This window comes from Arachis hypogaea, chromosome 7, assembly GCF_003086295.3.
Source record: "Arachis hypogaea cultivar Tifrunner chromosome 7, arahy.Tifrunner.gnm2.J5K5, whole genome shotgun sequence".
NCBI classification, from domain to species: Eukaryota; Viridiplantae; Streptophyta; class Magnoliopsida; order Fabales; family Fabaceae; genus Arachis; species Arachis hypogaea.
In genome coordinates this window covers 53,304,337-53,332,056 of record NC_092042.1, presented here as the reverse complement: position 1 = coordinate 53,332,056, position 27,720 = coordinate 53,304,337, and the positions used below count along the sequence as shown (strand labels likewise).

At 36.3% G+C, this 27,720-nt stretch overlaps 2 protein-coding genes and 1 long non-coding RNA gene across 4 annotated transcripts; 1 reads left to right on the top strand and 2 right to left on the bottom strand.

The window, feature by feature from the left end:
- Positions 1-34: 34 nt before the first annotated feature.
- On the bottom strand, positions 35-942 carry LOC140174233 (uncharacterized). The gene is made up of 2 exons (XR_011863490.1): positions 625-942; positions 35-507 (listed from the first exon to the last, which is right to left on the bottom strand). It is a non-coding gene; the product is annotated as an uncharacterized lncRNA (long non-coding RNA).
- A 2,893-nt stretch (positions 943-3,835) lies between these two features.
- Positions 3,836-6,593, top strand: LOC112703086 (ATP-dependent 6-phosphofructokinase 3). Of its 2 annotated transcripts, XM_025754402.3 has the most exons (11): positions 3,836-4,154; positions 4,265-4,311; positions 4,404-4,443; positions 4,524-4,724; positions 4,841-5,053; positions 5,131-5,199; positions 5,293-5,422; positions 5,547-5,818; positions 5,900-5,948; positions 6,038-6,192; positions 6,268-6,593. In XM_025754402.3, exons 1-11 carry the CDS (start codon positions 4,068-4,070, stop codon positions 6,415-6,417), a joined length of 1,413 nt encoding a protein of 470 aa, XP_025610187.1. In that variant the 5' UTR covers positions 3,836-4,067; the 3' UTR covers positions 6,418-6,593. The 2 variants fall into 2 exon arrangements, with proteins under 2 accessions (XP_025610187.1, XP_025610188.1); XM_025754403.3 differs by lacking the exon at positions 4,524-4,724.
- On the bottom strand, positions 6,423-14,566 carry LOC112703085 (uncharacterized). Its single transcript, XM_025754401.3, has 15 exons — positions 13,349-14,566; positions 13,162-13,217; positions 12,769-12,827; positions 12,580-12,651; positions 12,325-12,405; positions 12,010-12,117; positions 11,497-11,559; positions 11,285-11,365; positions 10,545-10,610; positions 9,803-9,958; positions 9,252-9,344; positions 8,467-8,505; positions 8,076-8,158; positions 7,782-7,854; positions 6,423-6,715 (listed from the first exon to the last, which is right to left on the bottom strand). Exons 1-15 carry the CDS (start codon positions 14,272-14,274, stop codon positions 6,545-6,547), a joined length of 2,127 nt encoding a protein of 708 aa, XP_025610186.1. The 5' UTR covers positions 14,275-14,566; the 3' UTR covers positions 6,423-6,544.
- Between the last annotated feature and the right edge of the window lie 13,154 nt (positions 14,567-27,720).

The following is a 27,720-nucleotide window of genomic DNA, read 5'->3' as shown; positions in this document are numbered from 1 at the left end:
TAATTGTATCAAATAATAACACAACTTTATAAATAATATTATTTTTAATTCTGTTCTTCTCCCAAAAATTTCAATATGGTATTAGAACTCTCAAAACTCTGATGATATTCATCAATGGTAAAAATTTGGAATTTCAATAACTAACCCCTTCTCCCTCACCCTCCTCTTCTATGGATGATGCAAATTAAAACCCTTTTCAAAATTCATCCCGTCTTTATTATATACATCCATCAGAAAATTCAACATCAGTTCTTGTCTCACCTGTCCTTAATAGCAACAATTACCATTCTGGATCTCGATCATTTTCCATGGCTATTAGTTCTAAAAACAAACATGATTTTTTCATCGACACTATTGTACCTCTATCTTTTGACGATCTTCTTTTTTCAGCCTGAAAAGGATGCAACAACTTAGTCCTTTCTTGACTCTTTCATTCTTTGTCACCCTTGATAGTCTCACTGCTTCATATGTTTGAAACGATCTTTGTGACTTCTGCACATTGTTGAACTGCAAGAAGAAGTTTACTCCTTTAAACAAGGATCTCTTTACTGCTCTAAAACGCTATGGGAGGAACTAGAAAACTCGAGACTACTTCTTGCTTGTGTTTGCCTAGCGAAAACTTACCACCGCATTCAATGCTTCATTACCAGATTTTTTAAAGGGCTTGACGAGCGACTTTTGGTGGTTCGATCTCAACTTCTCTTGCTCGAATCTCGATTCCCTTCTTCCAGTAAACAAGCTTCAAGCAGCTGCTGATCTTCTCGATGAACAAAAGATTCTTGCCCGTTGTCACTGAGAATCGCTGGCCTTCGTCTGGCCATGGTCGGGACATCCACGTATCTTAGACGGCTGCGCTTCCCTGACCGTGCCAGCGCCAAGGAAAAAGAGAAAGAGTTGCTCCATTTGAAAAGGTGTTTCAAGAACTTGGTCTAAGTTTAATCCAAACTCAACACAGCGCTCTTTGGCCCTTCTGTAAAAAGGAGATCCGATAAAGATAACTAAAACGTCTTTTTTTTAAATATTTTTTTATAATTAAAATTTAACACATATAATCGATTAAATTGTGTTATTTTTGTCAAAATTAGGTCAGACAAATTAATTTGACCGAAAAATGGTGAATCAAATTTTGAAACCGTCTAAATTAATATTAGTTTTTATAAAAAATGACTACAATACCCCTATTATAGAAAATGACTAAAATACTCTTATTATATATATTAATTTTGAGAATCCTAAATTCTAGCATTTTTCTTCTCTGTCGTCATAGGGTTAGGATTTAGAGTTTTCAAAATTAATATATATATATATATATATATATATATATATATATATATATAAAAGAGTAATTTAGTTATTTTTTATAATAGAGATATTGTAGTTATTTTTTATAAAAAATATTAATTTATACCGATTCAAAATTAAATTTATTACTTTTTGGTTAAATTGATTTGTTCGGTCTAATTTTAATAAAAATAAGACAGTTTAATTAATTATATGTATTAAATTTTAATTTTTAAAAAATATCTTTAAAAAAATATTTTTGACATTTTTATCTAAGTAACTCTCTTACAAAAACTGAGACCCAGAGTTCAAAAAATAGAGATTAAGTCATTCTCCTCCTCTCAAATTGGGTTTCTTCCAAACCTAAATTTAGATATCTATTTATTATGTTCTTCTTATACATTTTTTCTTTTTAAATAATTCAGCATCATCACATTTTAATTTTAAAATTATCTTGTTTTATTTCCTACACCAAAATTAAGCCATTAATTATTTATATGTAAAATAGTTCTCAAACTATTGCTTGTTATAAAGGCATTATTAAATTTTTCACATCTTTAATTCTTTCTGATGTTTTATACTTGCTAGAATTTTATTTTAATTTAATTTATATTTTCAAACTCACTTGCAACCATGCATATGAACTTACTTTTTTCAAATTCCATTGTATCTTGCCGGAATCGAATAGTTTGAGGTTGATTAGTTTGGGTAGATTAAGAAAAGACTTGTATATTTTTTAACACATCTTTACTATTCATCCTCCATTACTAACCCACTCCATCAATTTCATCCAAATCACTAACATTACTCCATCAAACATTTGGCATTTTTGTTTAGGCTATATTTCTGGAAAGAAATTTAACTTTTTGCACAAACAATATTTTTTATTTTCTTACACTATGATAAAACTTGTGATATATGTCATTTTTTAAATAAAGAAATTTTTTTTTCATTAGTCATAATAAAGTAAGCATTGTGTTTGAATTATTAGATTTGAATGTTTAGAGTCTTTTCTTCAAAATTCAATTCATAATCACAAATATTTTTTTTTATCATTGTTGATAATTTTAGTCATTTTACTTGAATTATTTTATTAAAATAAAAAAATGTCTCAACACATTAAAAATTTCATTAATTTAGTACAGGCTCAATTTAATTCAAACGTTAAACTTATCTGTTTCAATAATGGTCCTAAATTTTTATTAAATAATTTTTACTCATCAAAAGGGATAATTCATCAAAGAAGTTGTGTTAAAATCTCAGTCCGGCAGGCTAAGGATTAATCTGATGCGGATCGGAGCTCAATTTAAAGATTTGTCGCTAGTTAATAAGTTGTTATATACATAAGGTAAAATTCGAACCCCTAACACTTATTTAAGCAGATTAGTGAACTAATTACTAGACTAATCCAATTTGATAATAGAGTTTCATCTTCTATTCTTAATTTTAATACTCTTTTTGAAATTTTGTTTATTTTAACTCTTTTAAGTCATTGATCAAAATTTGATCCTACAGTACACAAAACTATATTTTTTAGTTATCAAAATAATTCTAAAGGATATATTATTTTTCATGAATTCATATTCCCATTGATAAAAAACAATGAACCCACTAGTTCCACTCCTCAATTCTTGCCAAACACTACTCCTACCATTACTATTTGACCCTCTTCTATTGATCCTATCATTCAATTTTCGTTACCTTTCATACAAACCACACAATCTAATCATATAAATGATCCCTCCTCTCTTTTATACAAGAGGAGTGCTAGAAAACCAGCAAATTTTATAATTTGTAGTCATTAATTAGTTATTATTGATAATTTTAATGGTGTGAAATTTCATCTAAGAATATAAGATTTGTAATCATTATATGAGATTATTTCACTCCTACAACAATGACAGATCGAGTCATACACACTTTTTCTCCGTCACTGATTCATCATATTGTACGTATTAGGTTAGGATTATAATTAGAACATAAAAGAAAATATATATATATTGCTTGCATCAATATTGACGTATTGGCAATAAGATTAATATGTGAAGCATGAGTCATGAGTCACAAAGCACGAGCAATGCTAATGACGCCATACTTTGATAAATAATGATCAAAGATGATATTTAACTAACCCGTTTCATCAAGCATTGAACAATTATGCATGAAAAATCAAACTTAATCAATGAACTCACGTGCACATATATATATAAAACATTTCCTAATTTCCATACTCCAATTAAAGTGTGTAAGAAGTAATAATTTAATCTTCAGTTGCATTGAAAAGCTATTGAATTAAGGTAAGAAAGTTAAACTGTTTTTATTTTTTATTGAGATATATATGTTTAGGTGTAGTAGACGGTGAAATAATCAGTAGAATATTCGGCATAAAATGAATACAACAAACTCTTAGTTGTGGCTTTATCTTAATTACATAAATTATTGATTAGTTGTGGCCTTTCATACAAAGTTTTAAAGTTATTACTTATTAGCCATTCATTTAAATTGAGGAATAACTTGAAAGATATAAATATTTAGAGAAAATATATATGTCACTGTCATTGTTCATATATATCTATGGTGCTGTCTATTTCCTTTTATATATTCTATGGCACATGGATTTCATAAAGGTGGTACGGTCCACCCGATGTTTTTGTTTGCTATGATTTCTGGGTGTGCTGCTGAAATACCTGTGACTTTTAACCACACTCACCTAAACAATTGCAAAATCCAATTCTGCTGCTAAGTGCTAACATAGTAACACCATCATCATCATCATCATCATCATCATGGTTCTGGATTGTGCAAATTCCTCGGTTTCTGACTTTGTTCTTGAGGATGTACCTCACCTATCTGATTACATACCTCATCTCCCTGTGAGACTGTTACTCTTATTCATTAAATTGGTGCCTTTCTGCTTATTTTTGTCATAATTGAGTTAAGAGTAGATATGATTCTCTGTTTTTTCTGGTTGATTATCATGCAGACATATCCTGATCCATTACAAGACAATCCATCTTATGCAGTTGTTAAGTGAGTCACCCTATTCAGCCTTAATTTGATTCTTTCATTCAACTGAACTCTGATAAAGTTGGTTAATCTGTGACTATAATATGTTTCCACAGGCAGTATTATGTGAATAAAGATGACACAGTAGCACAGCAGGCAAGCAATTCTTGTCTCTCTGGTCTAACTTATGATGTGTTATTGGGTTATTTATTTGGGTTTTGGTTACTTTTATGTAGATAGTTGTCCACAAGAATAGTCCTAGAGGAATCCATTTTAGGCGTGCTGGCCCCGCTGAGAAAGTATACTTTGATTCAGAGGAAGTGTGTGCTTGTATTGTCACATGTGGTGGCCTTTGTCCAGGTTTAAATACAGTCATAAGAGAAATAGTGTGTGGCTTGTATCATATGTATGGGGTTCACAGAGTTCTTGGAATAGAGGTACCATTTATTTATGTTATAGGTTATTCCTTTTCTGGTTATGTATTTGGTTTGTATTTTCATTTTCGATATTTTCTGTTTTTAGACTAAACTTGTTTGTTTGCTTAAATTTGTAGGGAGGATACCCCGGATTTTATTCTCGGAACACAGTTCCTTTGACACCAAAGGTTGTGAATGATATCCATAAGAGAGGTGGGACCATACTTGGAACATCATATGGTGGCCATGATACCTCAAAGATTGTTGATAGCATTCAGGATAGAGGCATCAATCAAGTTTATATTCTTGGAGGGTATGGAACTCAGATGGAGGCTGCTTTGATTTTTGAGGTAATCCTTCCTTGATGGATACAATACTTTTACAAGTCAAAAAAATGTGTACTCATAAGGATTAGTTCTTTATGTAGGAAGTTAGAAGGCGTGGCTTGAAAGTTTCAGTGGTTGGAATTCCAAAAACCATTGATAATGATATCCCTGTAAGGATGCCTTGATTTCATTTCATATCTGAATTACTTCTATTATGCATCACTTATTTGAATGTCATTGTTATTATTATGTATCTGAATTAGGTTATTGACAAGTCCATTGGTTTTGACACTGCTGTTGAAGAGGCACAAAGAGCTATCAATTCTGCTCATGTGGAAGCGGAAAGTACGGAAAATTGTATTGGTGTTGTCAAGTTAATGGGGCGTTACAGTGGTAAGCTTCAATTCAATATATGTGCTTGATCCCCTTTAACAAATAGAAATAGTCCATGTTTTCATTGTTATCTATATCATTCTGTATTTGAATACAGTAACAGGATTTTGATGCATTCATGCAGGATTTATAGCCATGTATGCAACCCTTGCCAGCAGAGATGTGGACTGTTGCTTGATTCCAGAATCACACTTTTATCTTGAAGGTCCAGGTGGTCTCTTGGAATTCATCGAGAAAAGACTTAAAGAACAGAGTCACATGGTTATAGTAGTTGCTGAGGGTGCAGGACAAGAGCTTCTTTCTAAAAACCCAACTCCTATCAAGAGAGTACAGGGCGATGCTACTCCGGATCAGTTATTTCAAGATGTTGGTCTCTGGTTATCCCAGAAAATTAAGGTAAACCAAGCTTAACTTAAACATGTTGAAGATGATAGCAATTAGTCAATCATATGAATTGCTAGATTTTCATGCTTGCAGGACCACTTCGCAAAACGTAAAAACATGACTCTAAGTCTCAAGTACATTGGTGAGATCTCTTCCATTTAACAATTTTATTCTCTGCTATATATCTGGAGGAAGAAAATGTTGTAACCAGTCAGAAGTAATGTTTTGTAGATCCTACTTACATGATCCGTGCTATTCCAAGCAATGCATCTGATAATGTGTTCTGCACCCTACTTGCCCAAAGTGCTGTTCATGGTGCAATGGCCGGATACACAGGCTTCACAGTTGGACCAGTTAATGGAAGAAACTGCTACATCCCATTTCATGTAAGTTCTAGTTGCCCTTCTGCATCATTTCATGCAAGATTATAGTTCACCACAACCACAAGTTTGAATATGCAGCTGATAAATGAAGGAGAGAAGAACGTTGTGATAACTGATAGGATGTGGGCAAGGTTACTAGCTTCAACTCATCAACCTAGCTTCTCAAACACTAAAGAAATGGTTGGAGCAAGAGACGAAAAAACTGAAAACCAAACATCAGACAGCTAAACACATCCACAAAAGACGCTGATTAAACATGTGAACAAAAGGGCAGAGTATGATGCCTACATTACTACAACACCAAGTGATAATAATGGATGAAAAATTACAAGTTATTCACAACACTAGCGACCTTTCATTCTGTGATGAATATAGCATCCAAAACCTCTTTCAGATTGTTGCAACCTATAACTCTCATATTTCCTAGACCTTCAGTTTCTAAAACCTTTTCAGCTTGTTTTGGTACAACACAAGTTCTGTAGCCTAGCTTCGCCAACGTGTTTACCCTTTTCTCTATTCTTGGGACCTGCATCATCAAATAGTTAGACCGATAGATTGTCAAGCTGACCTGATATATAAATAAATAAACCAAACAACCAATTTGTTAAAATTTGACTTAATATATAAAAGCAATCTGCAGATCTTAGAAGCTTCAGAAAAAGGTATTGTTTCAAACATCTTTAAAGGAAATGAAAATTATGAAAGCTAAAATTCTGATGGAACAAATAGATATGATGTCCTCAATTTTACTGTAGGATGCATGGTTCTAGTTAAATTCAATCAAGCTCTAGTGAATAGTTTAAGGATGAAGTAGTAAAAATTATTTAACTATGGATCATGTATTGTTTGTGAAAAGCATACCGACCAAATAATCAAGTCCAAAACATAGGGCTGTCAAACGGGTCAGCCCAGCCTATTTAGGCCCAGCCGTTTAGGCCCGCTTCATTTGCAGGCCATAATTTTTAGCCCAGACTGTTTATTGTCAACCCAATGGGTTTAACGAGCTAGCCCGTTTACCCTTTTATTTTATTTTTTGAAAATATTTTGACAAAAAATATCATTTTTAGGTCAAAAATCCTAAACAAACAGTATTATTTTAGTTGATGGATCGGATTTTTGGTCGTATTGGGAGAAATATTGGCTAAAAGTACAACTTTTTTTGAAAAAAATGTAAAAAAAAAATAAACGGGTCACCTGTTTAACCCGTCATTTTTTGGATTAATCGGGGCTCGGGCCCGTTTATCCCGAAATTTAAACGGACTTAATTTTAAAAGTAAAACCCACTCATTTAAATGGGTAAATGGGCTGGCCCGATGGATTTGGCCCATTTTGACGCCCTACCAAAACATGGGCAAATAATATAATTTTTGAATCATTTTTAGAAGCTGCCAACAAAAAACCATACAGGAGATCCAACAAGAACTGGTGAGAAAATATTAAAAAGGAAGCTTCAATAACTGGAAATAGGATGCAACATTAATATATCATTAACCTCTTCAATAGAATGGCCAGCACAACACTGCTGTTGAAGACTCTAAGTTAGGCTTTCAAATATTAACGTGGCAAAATTTTAATGAAAAGAACTTGCTCACCATGCGCAGCTCTCCACCGAGGCCAACTTCGCCTATGAATGCAACACCTTTTGGGATAGGGAACTCCATGAAACTGGAGAGGAAAAAAAGAGTTGGAGATGGATAATAATTAATGAGTGGGAAAGAAAGAACAGCTAAAACAGTCCAGTTCACTTATTCAACACGGGCTGTAAGAATTATTTATCCAAACAAGGAGCACGAAATGGTTCATAGCACCATCTTTGAACCTCATCTTTCATAAGCATTGTTAGTCCAACAAGTTTACATCATTTCAAAACAATGTAGAAAATGAACCTGCTACAAATTGCAGCTGCTATTGCAAGATCCCCAGCAGTCTCTGCAAGTGTCCATCCACCAACCACATTCAAAAACACAGCCTGTTGTACCAAGGCAAGACAAGGAAATAAAATATTAGAATTAATACAAATATCAAAAACAAGAATATAAATCCACCAGTTAAATTATAACTATTATGCAGACAAGTACTTGAGTGGTTAAAAAAAGAAGCAATGGGTAATCAGTCAATGTTTAAGCATGGGAAAAATTTTTATCAACTTTTACATAATGTGTATTATGAGGAAACAGAGCACATGAATCCACTCAGAGAAACAGTGAAAAAAAAAACAAAAAAACAAAAAAAACAAAACAAAACTAGAAAGCATATATCACATTTATAAACTCTTACATTATCTTGGAGCTTAAGTCCTGCTTGCTTTATAAGAACCTACAGTTCAAGAACACGCAATAATCAAAGCCTAATTCAATAAATTTCAGACAATTATATTTTAAACAAGAAAAAGTATAACTCTCCAAGCATCCCTTTCATTCATTTTCTCCTCATGAAGACAAAGGAAAAGTAATACTCCAAATTGGTCCCTCACAATTTTTGCTTTAGACTAATTAGTCACTAAAGAAAGTTAACAAATTAGTTTCTATTGTTTTTAGAATATTGGACAAATTAGTCTCTAATAAAATAAAAGAATAAATTAGTCCCTATTTTTTTAAAAAGTGACAAATTAGTGCTTTATTTTTTCTAAAAGTAGTATGGTAGAGAAATTAAATTAGTCTCTAATTTGTCTTTTTTTCTTTTTGTTAGAGACTAATTTGTCCAAAACAAAAATTATTAAAGACCAATTTGGAGTATAATTCGCAAAGGAAAAAGAAAGTAAACCATATTGTATGAGTAATAACATAAACCATCTAAAGGATTAACTTTTTTAAACAGACAGATAAATGGTTTTCATATTTAAATATGTCTCATCATGCAAGAGACCACTAGACTAGAGGCACAAACAATGCACAAGTCCACTCGTCCACAATGCAAGAATGGGACCACCTTAATAATGGAGACTTGATATTATGTCATGTTTCTCACAAAATCTTAATAGATAGTGACATATAAATGGTTATTAGATATAACAATATCAACTACAAAAGCAAGTACAAAATTCTAGCCAAAATAAAGCTTACACATTTTATCATAGTAGCTCTTTTTGTAGGGATCCCATTAACTTGTAGATCCACTGACGAAGTTGGAATGGGGGAAGGACAAAGGCAAAGTGCCTGAAAAGTATAATTGAACAACAGCCTAAATAGTTTCTTCTAAATGATAGAGAAGAAATAATAAAGATGAAGATTAGCTCAAGACAAAATGATGAAATTTAAGGTGTATTGGACATTTCTAACACTACCATAATTGTAAATTTGCAATTTTGTTATTAAGAGCTTTGACAACTCAGCACAGTATCGAATGAATATGGTTGTTGAAAGGCCCCATTAACATGTGTCATTCATCTGAAATCTAGAAACTGCTTGCACGAATTTATCAGTAAGTATTGAAGGAAGACTACTGTAAGTCTGTAAGCATCATTGTTTTCTTACAAAGTTACAATTGTGTTATATCATCAATTACTGGCAAGGAAGATGAGGGTTCTAACTCAATATAAAATCGAAAGAAGGAAGTCCATAACGGGCTTAACAGCTTCTAGTTTCTGATCAATGATAGCACAAAAGAAAGTTACCTGAATTTCAATTAAGAAAGTTCTTGAACCATCCATTAGTACAGTAACAGCTATTCCAGTTAAAACATCTGAATGTGTTGGTTGCTCAGTGATAAATATTTCAGAGGCATTTGGAACAGCCTTGAGTCCCAATTGTACCATCTCAAAAACTCCAAGCTGATGAAACCAATTGAAGACAACACATATCAAACATCATTCTTCCCAGATCATGATTATTAAAGAGGGAGAGGGAAATAAGTAATATCAAGTTCAAATAACATGGAGAAATTGACATAATATGAAAGAAACCAAAAATTGGGCATCAGAAGGATAGAGATGCAGAAAACGAGAATAATTCAGGGCATAAAGCAGCCTGACTCTGTAGTCTGAGCCAAATGATTGCCCACCCCACTTTCTACTCCCTTTCCTCACCATTCACACCACCCCCAGAACCTGCCCCACGCAAATACTTGCTGAGTCAGCAAGGTAGTTAGCCTAACAATTCCCCACAAAATCATATCCCTGATCCTGATAGGTATAATAATTCACAAACTTACTTCTCTATTTAATTATATTGATGATAAGCAACAGCACTAGACATGTTAAATCCCTTACAACAAAACATGCAAGAAATGGGATCTAGAAATATTAAAGATGTTAAGCACATTGCTGACAGATAGTTTTCAAAAGTATTGGTAGAAACCAAGTAGGCAATATCAAGAACATTGTAGACCATACCATCAAAGTAGTAGCAATAGCATACCTCATCAGTGGATCCAAACCGATTTTTCACAGCACGGAGCATACGGTAGGAAGAACACTTCTCACCCTGACCAGTAAAAGATGATATGGGAGGAAACTTAACTAAATTCAATGATTTCAATAATTCTGCTATTAGTAACATAAAAAGTACTGCAAACAAGACAGCATAGTTTTAATTTAAATGTAACATAGTAAAATAAGTAAACGACTAGGAAGAACAAGGTGCTGCAAACATTGAAATTTTCAAAAGGGGATCATTGATGATTGACTTGCAAAAAAAATGGGAATTTTTTTATTTATGAGACATGTGTTCCTCTTCCTCTACATACACCATCCTCTTATTAACTGTCCTCTGTTCCACTTTGTTTAGATAAGAAAAATATAATCAATCAACAAATAAAATAATGAAACTCAAAAAAATTTAAACTAAAAAATAAGTAACATTATAATGCAACTAACTAGACATTTATTATTCGTAAAGAAGTGAAGCTTCTCGACATACATTAACATATTTAAATTGAAGGATTGACTTTTATCATTACACATGCTTATATCATTGTGTTTAAATTTAGACCTTTTTCTGTATTTCTTTAATATCAATTTTTATGATTAATTAGCCATATAGATAAATTATATAACCGCGCGTAGCGTGGGTGGTACTCTAGTTGTTTTAAAAAAAAAATAGGCACAAATCATGTTTAAAAACTATACAAAGAAGGTACAATGTAAGAAGGTACCAACTTCCAAATACAAAACAACATCAACAATATGCTCCAAGACACGAGGTCCAGCTACATCTCCACTTTTGTTCACATGCCCAACCTGAATACCAGGTGGAAAAAATTAAAACAATTATCAAGATCATATAACCCTGCTCTCTCAGGTTCACAGAAAACCTATATAAAAAGAACAAATAGATATTATACAGGAATGATAATTAATGGTGTGCTCACCAATAGAATTGGGATGTTAGTTGTTTTTGCAAATCTCATCAAAGCCGCTGTACATTCCTTCACCTGCCACACACCGATGAAATGTCATCTACCAAGGAAGCAACATCCCTTCATTGTTAAAAGGACAATGTAATGCTCTTTGACCACTTTTGGTAGAGTAGATGAGCAGATTAAAACAATAAGGTATGACAAGAAAATAGACAGTTCCACTTGTCAACCAAATAAATAATTAAATAGTTTAAGCAAGGATAAACTACTACTCGTGAATCTTGTCATATATATATATATATAATGAAAACATTAATTTGAGTAGGATCAATGCTAGGAAAATGAAGTTAACATGGGGAAAAAAAAACCAATTAAATACCCCCAAAAAAGTTACCAAACTACACCACACCACGTGACATATCATTTTGAGACAATCCAAACAGAAATTTGTTGTTCATAACAGCTAAATCATTCATGATAAATTTAAATTTTCTTCAGGATAGATAAATATGCCAGATTATCCACCTGCAAAATACCTCCAGCACTTGATAATAGCCCTTTCAAATAAACAGTTTGTATTGAATCAACAACCATAGCACGCGGGGAAAGAAGCTGAGCTTTCTTCAATATGTCCTGAAAGGATGAAATAAATTAAGATAAAAAAGCATACAAGTATCTAGACTTCACCATACACTTGTCGCAAGTTAAGGCTATTACATGAAATGATCGCTTAATAGGGCCTAGACAACAACTTCAATAAAAATCCATGTATAAAACAGAAAATAGTAAAGCAAGAAGAATGCTAGCAGCAAACTAATCAGAAGAAATCCAGATTTCTACCTCAATATCAGTACTTGAATATAAATATATATCTGATTTAATCCCAAGGCGTTCTGCTCTGTTACCAATTTGCTCAAGGCTCTGTCACATGACAAAACAAAATAAATGCAACCAAATTAAAGAAGGTCAACCAACTCTAAACCCAGAGCACAGTCACAAATCAAACGTTAAACTTCAGTGCCCACATCAGGGAAATCAAATATTATCCCAAACTACAATACCAGGATGCAAGAAAGAAACCCAATAAAAGCTAACCTCTTCACCAGATACGTATAAAACTCGAGACGCTTTGCCTTCACTGCAACCCTTTGCTATCATTGCTGCCATCTTCCAATCAAAAGTCGCAATAAAACAAAGCATTAGTGGTACTTGACCACTACATAAATAAAAAAAGGTTGATAATCCGATCTAGATTCAGTTTACCACCAAATAAATAATTCATACCTGTAACAATAGAGTACTCTTGCCAATACCAGGATCACCACTAACTAGAGTCAATGAGCCTTCAAACCAACAATTATTGATGATGTTAGTCATTGGCATCAAATTCACCCTGGACTGAAGTGGCAAGTAAACATGAACAACCCCCCCCCCGGGGGGGGGGGGCGGAAACAGAAACAGTAAACAAAAAGCCATTGTAACTTCTCAAACAACTAGCTCAAATTCGTACTAGGGTCATAGACAGTGAAGCAACAATTCATTCATCAAGACAACCAGCAAAAGCAGCAAGTCTTTCCAACTTGTTCCACCCACAAAACATTAAAGTTTGTTTTCATCGTCAGGGTCATATTGATAGCAGATATACTAAATATGTAGATTGAGTAAATTGGACTGAACCTGGTACAAGACCACCACCAAGCACAGTGGAAACTTCAGTTCCGAAAGTACCAGGCCTGAAATTAAAGGAAACATCAAACTACACAATATAACACTTCAGAAAAGAAGCACATGTCATTTCAAAGAGCAATGGCTACACGATCTAGAAGGACAAAAGCAAAACCCTAACAAAAAGAAGGGAACTTACAAAGGGATTCTCCACTGCTTGTGACTGAATCCTTTGTTTACCTCCTCCAATTTGATAGGACGCAACTCGGCAGCGTTCTGCGGTAGCCACAACCGGATGGTATCCTCGCAAACCGCCAAGCCACTTTTGGCCCTGCTTTTATCAGCATCAGTGACCTTGGCCTCATGAAACTCCCTCATTGTACCAGATAACTCGCAGGAGGGGCATATCCCCCACCATTTCCCAGCTGTGTACCCGCAATTGGAGCAAAGCCACTGCTTCTTCACCTTCGCGCCGCCGCTTCTCTTGGTGCTAATGATTCTCTCCGGAAGAACATCTCCACCATGAATTGAGCTCTCGGTCTTCACTCTGCTCCTCTCACGTTGTTTTGTGATTGCACGACGAGGTTCTTCAACTTCTTCTTCTCCCTCCTCATCTTCTTCTTCTTCTTCTACTACTTCTTGTTCTTCTTCTTTCAGTTGTTTATCTTCTTCACGCTCTTCTAGTTCATGATCACTGATTGCGGGGGCTCTTTCAGTGTGGCTGCCAAAAATGTCATTATTTATTGTGCTGACTGTCTTCACTCTGCTCCTCTCACGTTTTTCGAGAGCACAACGAAGTTTTTCAATACTATCTTCTTCTTCTTCTTCTTTCAGTTGTTTATCTTCTTCATGCTCTTCTAGTTCATGGTCACTGATTGCGGGGGCTCTTTTGGTGTGGCTGTCAAAAATGTCTCCGTAAGTGCTCCACCTCGTGCGCGGGGATGTTCCACGGTGGGCGGGGTCGTCAGGTTGCGTCTGCGGGGAAGGGGTGGTGGCGGAGGAAAACGGAGAGGAACGAAGATAATGATATTGAGAAGAAGAAGAAGAAGCAGAGAAAATGTATGTGAGGTTGAAAAGGCGGTGCCGTTGGTGCTCAATGAAGATGAGTCTTCGAAACAGTGTCATAGTGATTGATTTCTAGGGTTTATGAATAGAGAGGGAGAGAGAAAGAGAGAAAAGTGTTGTTGTTATGTTTAGAAAAGCTGAAAACCATCAGCAATGGTGAGAGCACCACTACGACTAAGTTACCCGCGACACCAACAAGTTTGAAACTTTCAGTGAGTTGGCCAGTTGGGTGTAACCGCGCATTTTCTCCTCCTCATAGAGCTTGGCTCAATTCTCTGTCTTCTCCATGAAATTCAAATCAGCGTTCTACTCTCAGTCTCTCCCGTTAATCTTACTATCATTTATTTTTTACATTTATTTTTTGTCTCGTTGGTTAAATTTATATTTTTTACTGTTACACATACAAGTCTTTTTGCCTTACAAATTATACAAATTGATATAAATCCCACAAAAAATACGCGCACTACACTCCTCTATAATTGAGCGTAAACACATGTGCCTTATTCAACCATTTCATTTTTCCAAAACGCATTCATTATGAAAGACTCTTCATCTTCTTCCTCAATCAATACCTAAATCGTCGAGATTCAAGCCACATTTGAAACCAACAGCAATTCTGAAGAAACCTTCTAACTCCTTGCAAAAAGTAGAAGAAATCAAGAAAAAAACATACAAATCTCCATCCAAAAATAGCAAAAAAAACGAACAAACATTATTCAAAGTACTGTTTTACTGTTCTTCTATATTTTTAACATTTCTGTTTCTGATTTCGAAATCGAAGCACTATATCGTCCGTATTTCTCTCTTTGTTTCATTGTTCTTGGTTTAGATCTTATATTACTGTTCTGATGAAACTGTTCTTCATTTACGCTATTTTACGTACTTCTAGTGAATGCTTTAACGTGTGTTTTGATCTGTTCTGGTACAAGTTTTGTGTATGTTTACATATTTTTTAAGTAGGTTTGTATACTTTGTATTGTGCATGTTTACATGTTTACATGAAAGACTCTTCCTCTTCTAAATGATTTTTGGGTGTATATGACGGACTTTTGGGTGTATATATCAGACTTGGAATGCGATTGTTGCTTCTAGTGGCATTTTGAACTTAAATATCTTTCTGAACTCATATAATGTCATGTAATCCAAAAAAAATGTAAAGGTGTATTTGGGACTGATATATATTAGGAGTATTAAAGTCTAACTGGTCCTGTTCTAATTGTGCTTAACCTTGTAGTGTCATTTTATGCATGTTTAGTTGATTGGAATATGATTTTAAACTCATTTAATTTTGTTTAATTGAAAAAAAATGTTTATAAGACTAGATTTGGGTGTATGTGGCTGATATTTGAGTGTATCTGTTTAAAAATATATGTTATTTAAATGACTCTAATTTTACTTTTTTTACAGCAAACCAAAGACTTGAAGTGTGCCACCAGATTATTGAGTGAAAAATTTAAAAATATAAGCGAGGCAAAGAAAGCGATTATTCGGGAATTAGGTTTTGGTGGACTCATTCACATCCCGCCAATGAGGGTGCATCACAAACTATTAAAGGAGTTGGCTAACTCCTTTAAATTGGGCAAATACACACTTGAAACAAGCTATGGTTCCTTTAAAGTTAAACCCAGCACAATAGGGGCTGCGCTTGGTCTCAATGCATCAGGTAACTAATTACAAAAAATTTTTATACTTTCATTTTTTATAATATCTTATTCTGCTATCATGTAATCAAGAAATAATATAGGTGTATATGAGTGATATTTGGGTGTATATGAGTGATATTTGGGTGTATCTAAAGTGATTTAAAGTGTAATTTTTTTTTTTTGTAGGAGATCTATTTCCTGATAAAGTGAGTTATAAGAAACTTTTTGAAGAGAACAAACTGATTTTTAGAAGGTTCCAGTGGAAGACTCTAAAGAATTTGACCGATGAGAACATGAGTATTGGTGTTGAAAATGAACAAGATCGCCTGATATTCGAGAGAATTTTCATCCTCTATATTCAGATGGTATTCTTGTTGCCAACAACAATAAACAAAATCTCTCCTGTGCACATAGTTCCAATTTTTAAGATGAACAAAATAACGGAGGGTAACTGGAGAGCCCATATGCTGAATTTCATCATCAAAGGCATAAATAATTACCATCTGAAAAAGAAAAAATCAATCGAAGGCTGCCTCTTTGCCTTGATGATAATCTATTTCCATCTGGAAAAAAACAAAGACAATGAAGGAGAAGAAAATCCTGGACTGCCCTGGGTTAGCAACTAGAATAGAGAGCAGTTGGTTGCAAGGACGAGAACAGAAATAGATGGACATATGGTAAGTGAACAGAATACCTTCTCTAATTTGGGTGTATTTTATTTATGTAGATGTTGTAAACTAATATTTCTACTGTTTCAGGGCATCGTAAAGAAAGCAGAAACAAAAAAGAAATTGAAACAAATGAAGGAAAAACAAAAAAAACAAAAAAACAAAAAAAATAAGGCAAGTTCATCATCATCTGAGAGTGATACATCTGAAACTGAAATTGATTCTTCCTCTGAGTCTGAGTCTGAAGAAGAGTAAAAGGAACCAGAAAGGAAACAACCTACCAGAACAACCAAAAAGTAAGTAATATTTTTTGGTGTATTTTGTCACTTTTAGCGTGTATTTTACTAATGATTGTTTGCCTTCCAATTCAGAAACTGAATCGAATGATGGGTAAGATTCTGAAATTATCATCGCTTTCTTCAAAATTTGATGTATTAAAAGAGTATTTCTCATTAACTTTCAGAAGTAAAGAATCATCACCAATAAAAAAAACAAAAAATAAAGAAAAAAATTCAGACTACACACAAAAATTAAAGTAAGCACAGCGTTGGATAGTATTTTATCATCAATTTTATTTTATTTTTCTGATTCATACTTTTTTTTCCAGGGCGCAATCCAAAAAGAGAAAGCACGTTGTTGAGGATTCGTCTCGTGAACAAACTCAATCCTATGATGGGTAAGATACTTTATAAAGCTATATTACCGTTTATCATCAAAATTATATTTTTTAACATGTTCTTTTATGCATGTACTGTCAGATCTAAATTTGGAACTGAAGTATTACAAGAATTCTTAAAGGAATCAAAAAAGAAGAAAACCAATGAAAAAGCTGCTGCACAGGGGTTTGTTATATTTGGGTGTATATTACCGATTTTAAGGTGTTTTGGTTGCTGATAATTATTTTTGGTTTTCCAGGAAGAAGGAAGCTGACCTGCAATCGACAGAAGGTCGCTATGACTCATCCGAAACGTAAGAACCTTTATTTGATAAAATCTTGTTTCTTGATTTAACTGTATGATATTTTTACTGAATGATGTTTATTCTATGCTTAGAATGCTGGAGGTGAACTTAGGAAGTGAGAATGATCCTTTGTCTCAAGGACAAACAGATCAAAGCAGCATAAACAAACCGGCTGATAGCATGTAATTTCTGTTTTTAATATCGGTTGCTTTTATCTTTTTTTACCATCTGCTTCTAATTCTGTATATATTTTTTTAGAAAAAAAAGTCCTTTAATATTTTATTCAAGAAAAAAAGGCGAAAAAAAAGCAAAAAATGCAACTATGTAAGTTTTCAAAAAACAAAGTCTGTGTTTCTATTCAATGCTTCAAGTGTATTTTGACTTTATTTGGGTGTATTTCAGGTTGAGTCTGGTAGAAGCCAGTGACCCAGCTCAACAGAACATGATGGTTGTGCGGATGGAGACACATTCACAAACTGAAGCGCTTTCAATGTGAGTTATACAATTAAATTTCAACCTTATAATTATGAATTTTAACAGGCTTTTTTAACTTTTTATTTTTGTCTTGTTTAAAGTTCCGATTCAAGTTTATGTCTCTCTGTCCTAGACAACTCCTGTGTCAGCAATTGAACCATCCCCCGCAAAGTCTCCGAGAGAAAAAATTAGTGAAGAAAGAACAAAAAGGTAAGGAATAATATTCGGGTGTATTTGGTTATTATTTGGGTGTATATTTTCCTTAGATCATTTTTGGGTTTATTTTATTATTATTTGGGTGTATATTTTTCTTATTTGGGTGTATATCTTCACAATTGATCTGTAACTATTTTTTTTATAATATGATTCATTTTATCTAACACTGCAGCACTCCACAACCCCCGAAACCTGATGAAAGCACACCCATGGTTCTACCAGCTCCATCTAAAATGTAAGTTCAGCATAATAAAATTTGGTTTTCAATATCATTCGTCTATTCTTATTCTTATAGTACGTTATATGTCAACACACAGTAATTCAGCCCCAGAAGACGCTGCTGCACTGATGATGATGGCCCGGACAGCATCCTACATACCTAATGTAAGACCCAGAATCTTTAAAAAGTATTTTTATGATCAAGTCTCAAATCATATAGTTATTTATAACCTTAATTTCAAAAACTATTTTATTCAAGATAATTAAGGCAAGTTGTGAACTATTGATTTTGAGATAAGTTATGATTACTATCCAATTTTTATAATTATTGGATTATTTTTATATTTAAATTATCAAATTAGCAGTTATGAAATAATAAGAATTTCATATGATTTGGATTAAATAAGTAATATTTAAAATATTAGTATTGTTATTTTAGAATATGAAGAAATTAAGTATATTACTTCCAATTATTTGGTTGGGACATTTTATTGAAAATAATTTATAAAAATTGATGAGCAAATAGTATTTTTATACATTAATTTTGTTGGATTAAAATTTGTTCCTAATTACTATATTACCCCTACTTTTATTTGAAATTACCAAAATATCCCTAACCCTAATTTTCAAAATGAGGAAACCATAACCCAGTGACTTGTACCCGACCTGGTTCCCTTCACCCAAACACACAGCCGCAGCAGCAGACCCTTTCCCCTTTCACCCTCAGCAAACTCACAGACTTGAAACCCTGTAGCCGCCACCCCATTCCTTTTTTTCCCATCAGTAACTCATACAAAGTTTCCTTTTCCCTGAAAGAAAGAAACAGTGAGCCAGCAGGAGGATGAGAAAGGGAGGTGCGTCGCGCCATCGTTGAGAAGGAGAGGAAGGAAGGGCGTCGCCGGCCTAGCGCCACTGCCGCCATCGCGTCCTGCCATCCCTGCCCAGTTGATGCCACCATGTTATTTGCGGGGTCGTCTCCGCCACAGATTGGGACTTAGGCGAGAGAGGAGGAGACTAACGAGTGGGCTTGTGCGCAAGAAGGAAGGAAGGTCACGCGAGGAGGAGTGCGAACCACCGCGCGGAGCCGCGCCGTTGTGCGCTGTCGCCGTCGAGCTTCGAGGAGAGAGAAGAAGGTTGCATGGAAGATGAGGCGGGATGGTGGTAGGAGGTTCTGCCACCCCTCTGCCATTGCTGAGCTGCCGCCGTCGCTGTGAAGGCTCCGCCACTGCCTTGTTGCTGCTGGGGAGAAGGAGACCGGAATGGGTAAGTAGGAAGGGTTTCTGCCACCGTTAGAGCTCAGTTGCCATTGTTGTCATGGCCGCTGCACCTTTGGCTGCCGGGAGCAGTATTGTGGCCACCGGAACCAGTCTTTCTTGGTAAGCGTTTTGCTTCCGAAACCCCTTAAATTGAGTACTCTGTTATAATCTGTTAGAAATTCTAAGACATTGGTTACACAGGATTGAGTCCCGGTATTTGCGCGTTGGAATTAAAGCTGCTGTTGGGCCACTGGAGCTTCTGGCCACTCACAGATCTTTTGTTGGGGTAATTCGAAATTGTAGCTGCTTCGCTTGTTAGTATAGTAAGTATTTCGCGTTTCGAAAACCCCTGGTTTAGTGTTCGGTTATGTTTGGCTAAAGACCTTGAGGCTTGGTAATGTAGGTTTGAGTTCCGGTGATTTCGTGTCGCATAAGTGTTGCGGAGGCTGCCGTGTCATTCCTTTTATTTTAGTAAGTGTTTTATCTCGAAAATCCTTGCCATTTGTTTTCAGTTATGAGTTTTAAGATTTTCGCGATATTGATGTGTTAGGAAGTAGTAGCTGAGCTTATACGTGGCGTTGAGGCTGTTTCTTATATTGAGAAAAACACGCGGAGTCGGGATTTTGATTGTTGATTTTGGGTTGAGGTGGAAAGGACGTGTTTGGGTTATGAATTTGCGTTTTGAGGTAGGGGCGCTTTCCGAAAAACTATATTTTGTATATTAGAATTATGACATATGGATACTGATGTGAGAAAATGTGTATTTGGTGATTGTATCGGCCTTATGTATGGTTTGAATTGTCTCGATTGATTATGAACGTTTGTCGGTTGGTTTGTTGTGTGGTTTTGTGAAACGACATGCTTTTGAAGTTGATTCTTTTAAAGCTTTGAGATCGAGTTTAATCCGTTGGGAATTGATTTGAGTTGAGTTGATTTTCTTGAGAATGTGAAAAATAGAATACACTTTTGAATTCAGCCTGGTTTGCTTTAAATGATCTGGTTTGATAAATGATTGTTGCTAAACCGTTTCTTTAAAGCTTTAGAAATGAGTTTATTCGGCTGATAATGATTTAATTTTGAAACGATTTTCTTGAAATATGGAATTGAGTTGACTATTGGATTTTGGCTTGCCTTGGACTGATTTTGAAATTTGGACTGTTGAAAATGATTGTGAAACAGTTTAGTTGGGACCCGAACCGGGTGTCAAAGTCCAAGTTTTAGGGAAGGTGCTGCCGAAATTTCTATAAAATCCGAGTCTTTATTGAATGTTGTCTAGAAAATGATGAGTTAAAGACTTCTACTATTTTATTTGAATTATCAAGAAAAGGATGATTCATGCTTTTGAAATGAATTATTAAAGAGGAAATTGTGATTTAGTCTTGCTTCTTAAGAAAGGCATTGTATCTCTTTCAGGAGAAAGTTATTTAGATGAAACTTATGTTTTAAAGCTGTTTTAAATGTGACAAGGGCAATGCCTTTGAATTTGACTTGAGGGTTTCAATTAGAGGAGTTTCAATAACTTTGAAAGAACATGAATGTCTATTGACAAGTTTCATTTTGAAATGTTTTGAGAAAGGTTTTAAGTACTCTTTGAATTCTGAATTCTTGCAAGACTAAAACAATTTTGAACAGTTGAAATGTTCTAGAATTTATCATGGGGGTTGAAATTGGTTTTTCCTAAGTAAAGGAAACGGCTTTGAAAGAAGTAAATGATTATGTGACTCGGTTTGGCTTAGATCCTATTTTATTACTCAAATTGGAAAGCCAAGGTTTTAATGATTTTAAGAGAATTTGACAGAATGAGTTATGTTATTCTCCTTTAAAGACTTGAGACTCTGCCGAGAAGCTTTGTTATAAAATTCTATTGTCGGATGGATGATTTTGAATGTTTCAAAATGAATCTTTAACTTTCCATGGTTATGGAAGTTTTGTAAAGAGGATGCCGAGAGTGGCACTGTTTTAAACGGGAATTTACCTTGAGTAAAAGTGGCTTATGAGCCTGAGATGATTTGAGAAATGAGATCTTTAAAGCCAAGGCTGAAAAGAGTTAAAACCTGATTTCAAAGTGAAATGAATTGAGAAAAAGTGATTTATGGCTTAAATGCCAATTTTATGAAATTGATGATGTTGAATGGTGGTGCTGTTTTGTTATGGGCCGGAATGGCTGTGTATCATTATGAATATTGGCTGGTTCTGGATTGAATCGTGAGCCGAAATGACTGTGTATGATATGAATATTGGCTGGTTTTGGACTGAACAGTGAGCCGGATGGCTGAGATGGATGTTGATCCATGGCTGAGAATGAATGCATGTATATGCTGAATTATTGATAATTATGATTTGCACTTCCACTATCAGAGGCACGAGTTCCCTAGGAGAAAGCAGTGGCTAGCCACCACGTGCTCCAGGTGGAGGCTCGAGACTCTGCTGACCCTATGTCATAAGTGTGGCCGGGCACTGTGAAAGTTCCGGATGAGCTCGCCCTCGTGAATATACACCAGTGAGGATGTTGGATATGGATCATGATTATGATCAAGTTTATGTTGAGTATAACTCGAGTTGGGGATGCGCGATAGAGGGACAGTCCAATGGTTAGCTACCAGGACTTGTCGGGTTGGCTCTATAACCGACAGATGATATCATCAGCCACTAGGACAGGCATGTATCATATGCATCTATGTGACATTGTTTGAGTGTGCATATTGTACTTAGTTTGCCTTTGTGATTAACTGCTAATTGTTCTACTTGTTGTAATTGTTTGTTTGTGCTTGAACCTTCCTATTTGTGTTTGCGACTGAGACTCTGTTGGATTGTGGTGACTGGTTGATGGTTGGAGTGTTTGGGCCTAGGGCCGTGGTTGAATTGAGATGGACCGATTATTGGTTTCAGTTTTGTGTTTCTGGTTTGGAAAAATATGAAAGGCTATTTTGGTTAAGTATAGATAAACCTTTTTGAAAGACTTTTGAATCTTGTTTTAAATGAATAGTTCCTCTTTCAGAAAAGATTTCAGATTTCTCTTTTATTGTAAACCGTTGTTTTTTGAAAAGAGGCACAAGACGATTATTAATCACTGGTACTGTTTATCTTCACGTATCCTATTATAGTAATTCCCAAAAATCCTCTACTGAGAACCCTTTCGAGGATGATGTTCTCACCCCCTTACATTTTTTCCCTTTCAGGATATGGGTGCAGAAGTCACGAAGAGTTTATTTAGTTGTTGTTGAGATGCTCTGTATTGTTTTAGTTATGGTTTATTGTGCCCTCACCTTTATCTTGATATATTCTGTAAGAGGGATAGGAATTGTATTGGTTAATGCTTGTAATATGATATATATATATATATATATATATATATATATATATATATATATATATATATATATATATATATATATATATATATATATATATATGGATGTACCCTTTATTAGTTTTTGTAAGTTGTATGGTATGTATGGATATACGTTGTATAGCAAAAGTATTTTTGGGAGCGGTTTTGCGGTTTAAAGTTTTAAATAGGCTCATATTTTAGTATTAAATAGTATAAGTGTCGTCGTAATGTCCGAGCTATCAGAGTCGCACAGTTGGAAGCGTGAGCTTTGGTAGTTAGGGTGTTACATTATGGTATCAGAGCGGTCTTTTCTGTAGAGCCTGAGGAATGGACCGACTATGCTTCGATTGCATGCTCTGAGCATTTGTCATGTATTAGGTCTTGTCGAATGACGAGAATTAGAGCTTTATGCACATGATGGTCTATTGATTAACACTGTTAGTCTTGCATTGCATAATTCTTGGTATTAAGTTTGGCCGGCTTAATACTAGTGAATTATGTATATGAAAGCACTAATGGGTTATCATAGATGATATGCGAGTTTTGAGTAAAGCGAATCGCGGGTTTTGGGAACGCTAGAAACTATTTCTCGAGGCTATTCAGTTGTGTGTCTTGAATTTCGTTCGAGTCGACCTGTTCTTTCATGTCCTAACTTGAAGTTCTTGTTTGCTAATCCTTTTGAAGAGTAGTTCGATATTTCAACTTTATTCCTCTATTCATAGGTGTTCCGAGGGTTACCTGAAACGTGTAGCTCGGTCGTCTGGAGAGGCCCGAGGTGGGGGTTCAGGGACCCGAGCTTGATATGCAGAGTGGTTGGTGGTTGTACCTGCAATGACACTCCGATGCTTAAGTTAGCATGGGTCCAAGCAGATATGTGTAGAATGTGGAATGAATGCCATACCTGGGTGTTCCAGTGTATTTATAGTAGTTAGTCGTGATCTTCCCTGGATAAGATATTCTTATCTTATCTTATCTTTGGGAGTTTTATCTCTATCTTTGTGGAACCGCCTTTTCTAGGCCTTTTCGGCCTTTAGGTTTTGGGCTGCGTTCCTTTTGATGGGCCTTTCTTGCTTTATTGTCCGAGGTCCGACCTTTAGGCGTGAGCCTTAGGACGAGGTCAGACCTTTTATGATTTTGCCGAGTTGGAGGAGCCCGGTCAGGGTATGAACAGTGCCCCTGCCCGAGTTCGTCCTTTTTGGGAGGTCGAGCTCGGGCATAGTAGTTTTTCAAAATTCAAAAATGGTCGTTCCTGCATTTATTGCATTTTACCGTTTTTTCCTCGATTTCCGTCCGGGCCCTGTGAAGGCTTTATTTATTTGCCCCTTTCCTCCTTTTCTGCCTTTTGTTTTTCTTTATCCTTTTTCGAGCACTGCTTCTTCTTTCTCTTTGCTCTGCTTCCCCGAATCTCTCCGTGTGTCTTTCAGGGGTTTCCTCTGTGCCGTCGTTTCGTTCTCCTTGCTTCGGAGCTCGTCGTCTTCGTTTCTTTCTTCCAGGTTTGTTCCCATGTTTCTCTTTTCTTGTGCACATATGCTTCTGTTCTTTGTGTGGCTCTTGTTTGTTTCTTTTTCTTTATGCCTGGGTTGCCCCGAAAAGAGGCGCCGCCATTGCTTGTTGTTTGTATATATGGGGGGGCTCTTTTTGTTCTCTGGTATTTTTTGTTCCGGGTTGCCGTATTTTCTTCGTGGGGTTTTTGTTTCTTGTTTTGCTGAATGGGTTTTCGTTGTCTTCTTTATGTGATTTTTGCTTGCTGTTGTATTCTTCTTTGTAGGTAAGAATTTTATGTCTCGAAAGGTTCTTCAAGCGATGTCGACTAAGATTCCATGTGGTCTTGGTTGGGTAGACCCTCTTCCTCTAAGAGTCCCTTCTGTGGTAGATTCTGAGTATTTAGCTAGGTTCCGTAGGCACTGTAGCATATGTGAAAATAGAGAGTCTGAGAGGGATTATGAACTAGTGGCCCCGGATTCCGAGGAGAGAGTGTGCTTCCCGCCCTTAGATAGTTCCGAGAAGCTCTTCTTTTATGCTTATGATTGTTTTTTCTCTAAGCTGAGTGTCCGACTTCCCTTTACCGATCTGGAGTCCGAGGTGTTATGGTCTTGTAACCTTGCCCCTACGCAGCTCCATCCAAATTCTTGGGCGTTTTTAAAGCTGTTTCAACTTTTGTGTCAGTTTTTGGGCGTCTCTCCCTCTATTTCTCTTTTTTCCTATTTGTTTGTGTTGACGAAGCCGGGGTCGGGTGGAGGGAAGGTATCTTGGGTCTCTTTTAGGGCTAACCAGGGAAGGAAGTTTTGTACCCTGTATGATGAGTCTTTTCATGATTTTAAGAACTTTTATTTCAAGGTCCGGGCTACTGGAGACGTCCGACCTTTCTTTCTAGATGAGAGTGGGGAGCCTTCTTTTCCTCTTTGTTGGCAGGAGAATGTAGTGTCTACTAAGTATACCCTTGAGAGTCTAGATGAGGTGGAGCAGGCTTTTGTGGGTGTGGTAAGCAGTTTATGGGGTCGGGCACCTCACTTGGACACGAAGAAAATGTTGGGAGATCCAAGCCTTCTCCGTTCCGAGTTAGGTAGTTCCCGACCTCTTCGAGATTCATCTTTTTTAGTATTTTGGTTTTGCTTGTTTTGGTGAAATTTCTGTTTGTGGTAATCCTTTTTCTTTTATTTCTGCAGAGATGTCTTCTCAGGCGGATTCCATGAAGTACCTTCGTCGGACGAAGAAGTCTGTGGCTGCTCGAAATATCGAGGCTGGGGAGGCTTCTGCCCGATCTTCTCCGAAGAAGACTACTGTGGGTGTTACTACTCGGTCGAAGACTATTCCGACTCCCCAGTTCCGAGCTATTAATCAAGATCCTCCGTCCTCTGGACCCGGTCACTCTTCCCCGCCTTCGTCCTCGGGTCCTCCTCCCAAGAAACAGAAGACCTCCCAAGAGCTTGCGGGCTTTAATGACAAGGATTTTGATGCTCTTGGTTGGATTGAACAGCATATTCTCCCTCAGACCTTTATTTCTACTGATGATGTGTCTATGGAGCACCATTTTCAGTATATGGCGCGGAGTTGTGTCCAGATGGCTAGTCTTCATGCCGCTATTGCCCGGGAGTTCAAGAAATCCCCCCTTGGTGCGACCAGTTCCCGACTTGAGAAGGCTCAGTCTGAGTTCGAGAGGATTAGTGAACTGAAGGCTGCTAGGATTACTGAGCTGGAGGCATCTTTGGAGAAAGAGAAAGCTAAAGCTACCGCGGCTGTGGCGGCAGCGAATGCATCTGAGGAGATGGCGAAGGCGGCGAAGGAGAGTTATACTCGGACATTTACTGAGCTTGTGGAGACAAAGGAGAGGTTGCGATCTGCTCAGGATGATTTTTACGAGCTAGAAGGACATGTGGCTAAGGGTATGGATGCTATGTTTGAAAATTTGAAGGCTCAGGTCCGGGTTCTTGCTCCTGACCTGGATCTGAGCTTATTTAGTACGGATAACGTTGTTGTGGAGGGAAAGATTGTTCCTGCTCCCAACGAGGATGAGGTTCCGGTGTCCGACCCCAAAGTTTCGGTTGCGAACCCGACTTTACCTTTGGCCGGGGATGGATCTGGCGTGGAGGTTTTAAACCGAGATGATGGCGCCGTCAATGCTGTCCCGATTTCTATGTTTCCTCCGCAGCCTTCTGCCGATGTGGAGTCTGGAAAGGATCTTGATTCTCTGTAATCCTTTTATCTTTGGTTTTTTGCCCGGCCTGTGGGCTCTTTTTGGACGGTTTTTGTTTGATGCTTTGGACACCCTTTTGCTATTAGCTACTTGTAGTAACTTTTTAGCTTATTATGCGGTGCTTGTTCGCGTTTTGACTCTTAGTTCCGCTTTTATGCTTTTTAGTTGTTTTTGGATAACAACCTTTTAGCTAGCGCTTTTTTTGAAACTTTGTTTTGCCCTTCCCTTTGATTTCGTTTTTTCGCTTGTACTTTTTAGTTGTTTATGTATAGCAACTTTTTAGTAAGCGTTTTCGAAATCTTTGTTTTCGCCGTTCTAAGGCTTCTTTCTCGGATCCGGGCTTTTTCTCGGACCTCGGGGGGGTGCGGCTGAGTACTTCCCTTTGTTAGGTCCGACCTTGTCGTTGGTCGGCCTTTTAAGTTATTTTTGTAATCTCTTTTTATTTGGCTTTTTGAGCCTTTTCAGAGTTGCTTTATAACTTCTCACATTAATTTGAACCTCGTCGCTTTATCTTTGCCGACCTTGTATGGTCTCTTGGCAATGATTTTGTGCGTTTTGCCGAGCATAAATTAATGCGCCTTGGCGGGGTACTTTCCGGGATTTGTTTCATCATGAAGAAGAAAGAGAAAGAAAAGAGAAAAATTTTATTAGTATTAAAAAAGAAAGAATATTTACAGAGTGTTTACCCTTGGCTAGGTCGGGTGCCTTTCTTGACCAGGTGTCTCATTAAAAAACCCTTGTAGGGAAAAAGAGTACACCTCAGGTTATATTTTTCTAGCTGTAGTATCGTCTTAGATTACAGGCGTGCCAGGCCCTGGGCAGCTCATTGCCTTCTAGGTCGGATACTTTGTAATAGCATGTTCCTAAGACTTCTGTTACCTTGTAGGGTCCTTTCCATTTGCAGCTAGCTTTCCTTCTCCCGACTTTTGTGTTCTGATGTCATTTCGGATTAGAATCAGGTCGTGAATGGAGAAGCGTCGCTTTATTACTTTCTGATTGTATCTGAGGGCCGTTCGCCGTTTTAAGGCTTCTTCTCGGATCCGGG

Coding starts and splice junctions, on each gene's coding strand:
- LOC112703085 (XM_025754401.3), bottom strand. CDS start 14,274: ATGACACTGTTTCGAAGACTCATCTTCATTGAGCACCAACGGCACCGC. Junction 11,366..11,496: donor CTAACATCCCAATTCTATTG/GTGAGCACACCA, acceptor CCTGGTATTCAG/GTTGGGCATGTGAACAAAAG. Junction 7,855..8,075: donor GCAGCTGCAATTTGTAGCAG/GTTCATTTTCTA, acceptor TTTCCTCTCCAG/TTTCATGGAGTTCCCTATCC.
- LOC112703086 (XM_025754402.3), top strand. CDS start 4,068: ATGGTTCTGGATTGTGCAAATTCCTCGGTTTCTGACTTTGTTCTTGAG. Junction 4,312..4,403: donor CCATCTTATGCAGTTGTTAA/GTGAGTCACCCT, acceptor ATGTTTCCACAG/GCAGTATTATGTGAATAAAG. Junction 5,949..6,037: donor TCTAAGTCTCAAGTACATTG/GTGAGATCTCTT, acceptor AATGTTTTGTAG/ATCCTACTTACATGATCCGT.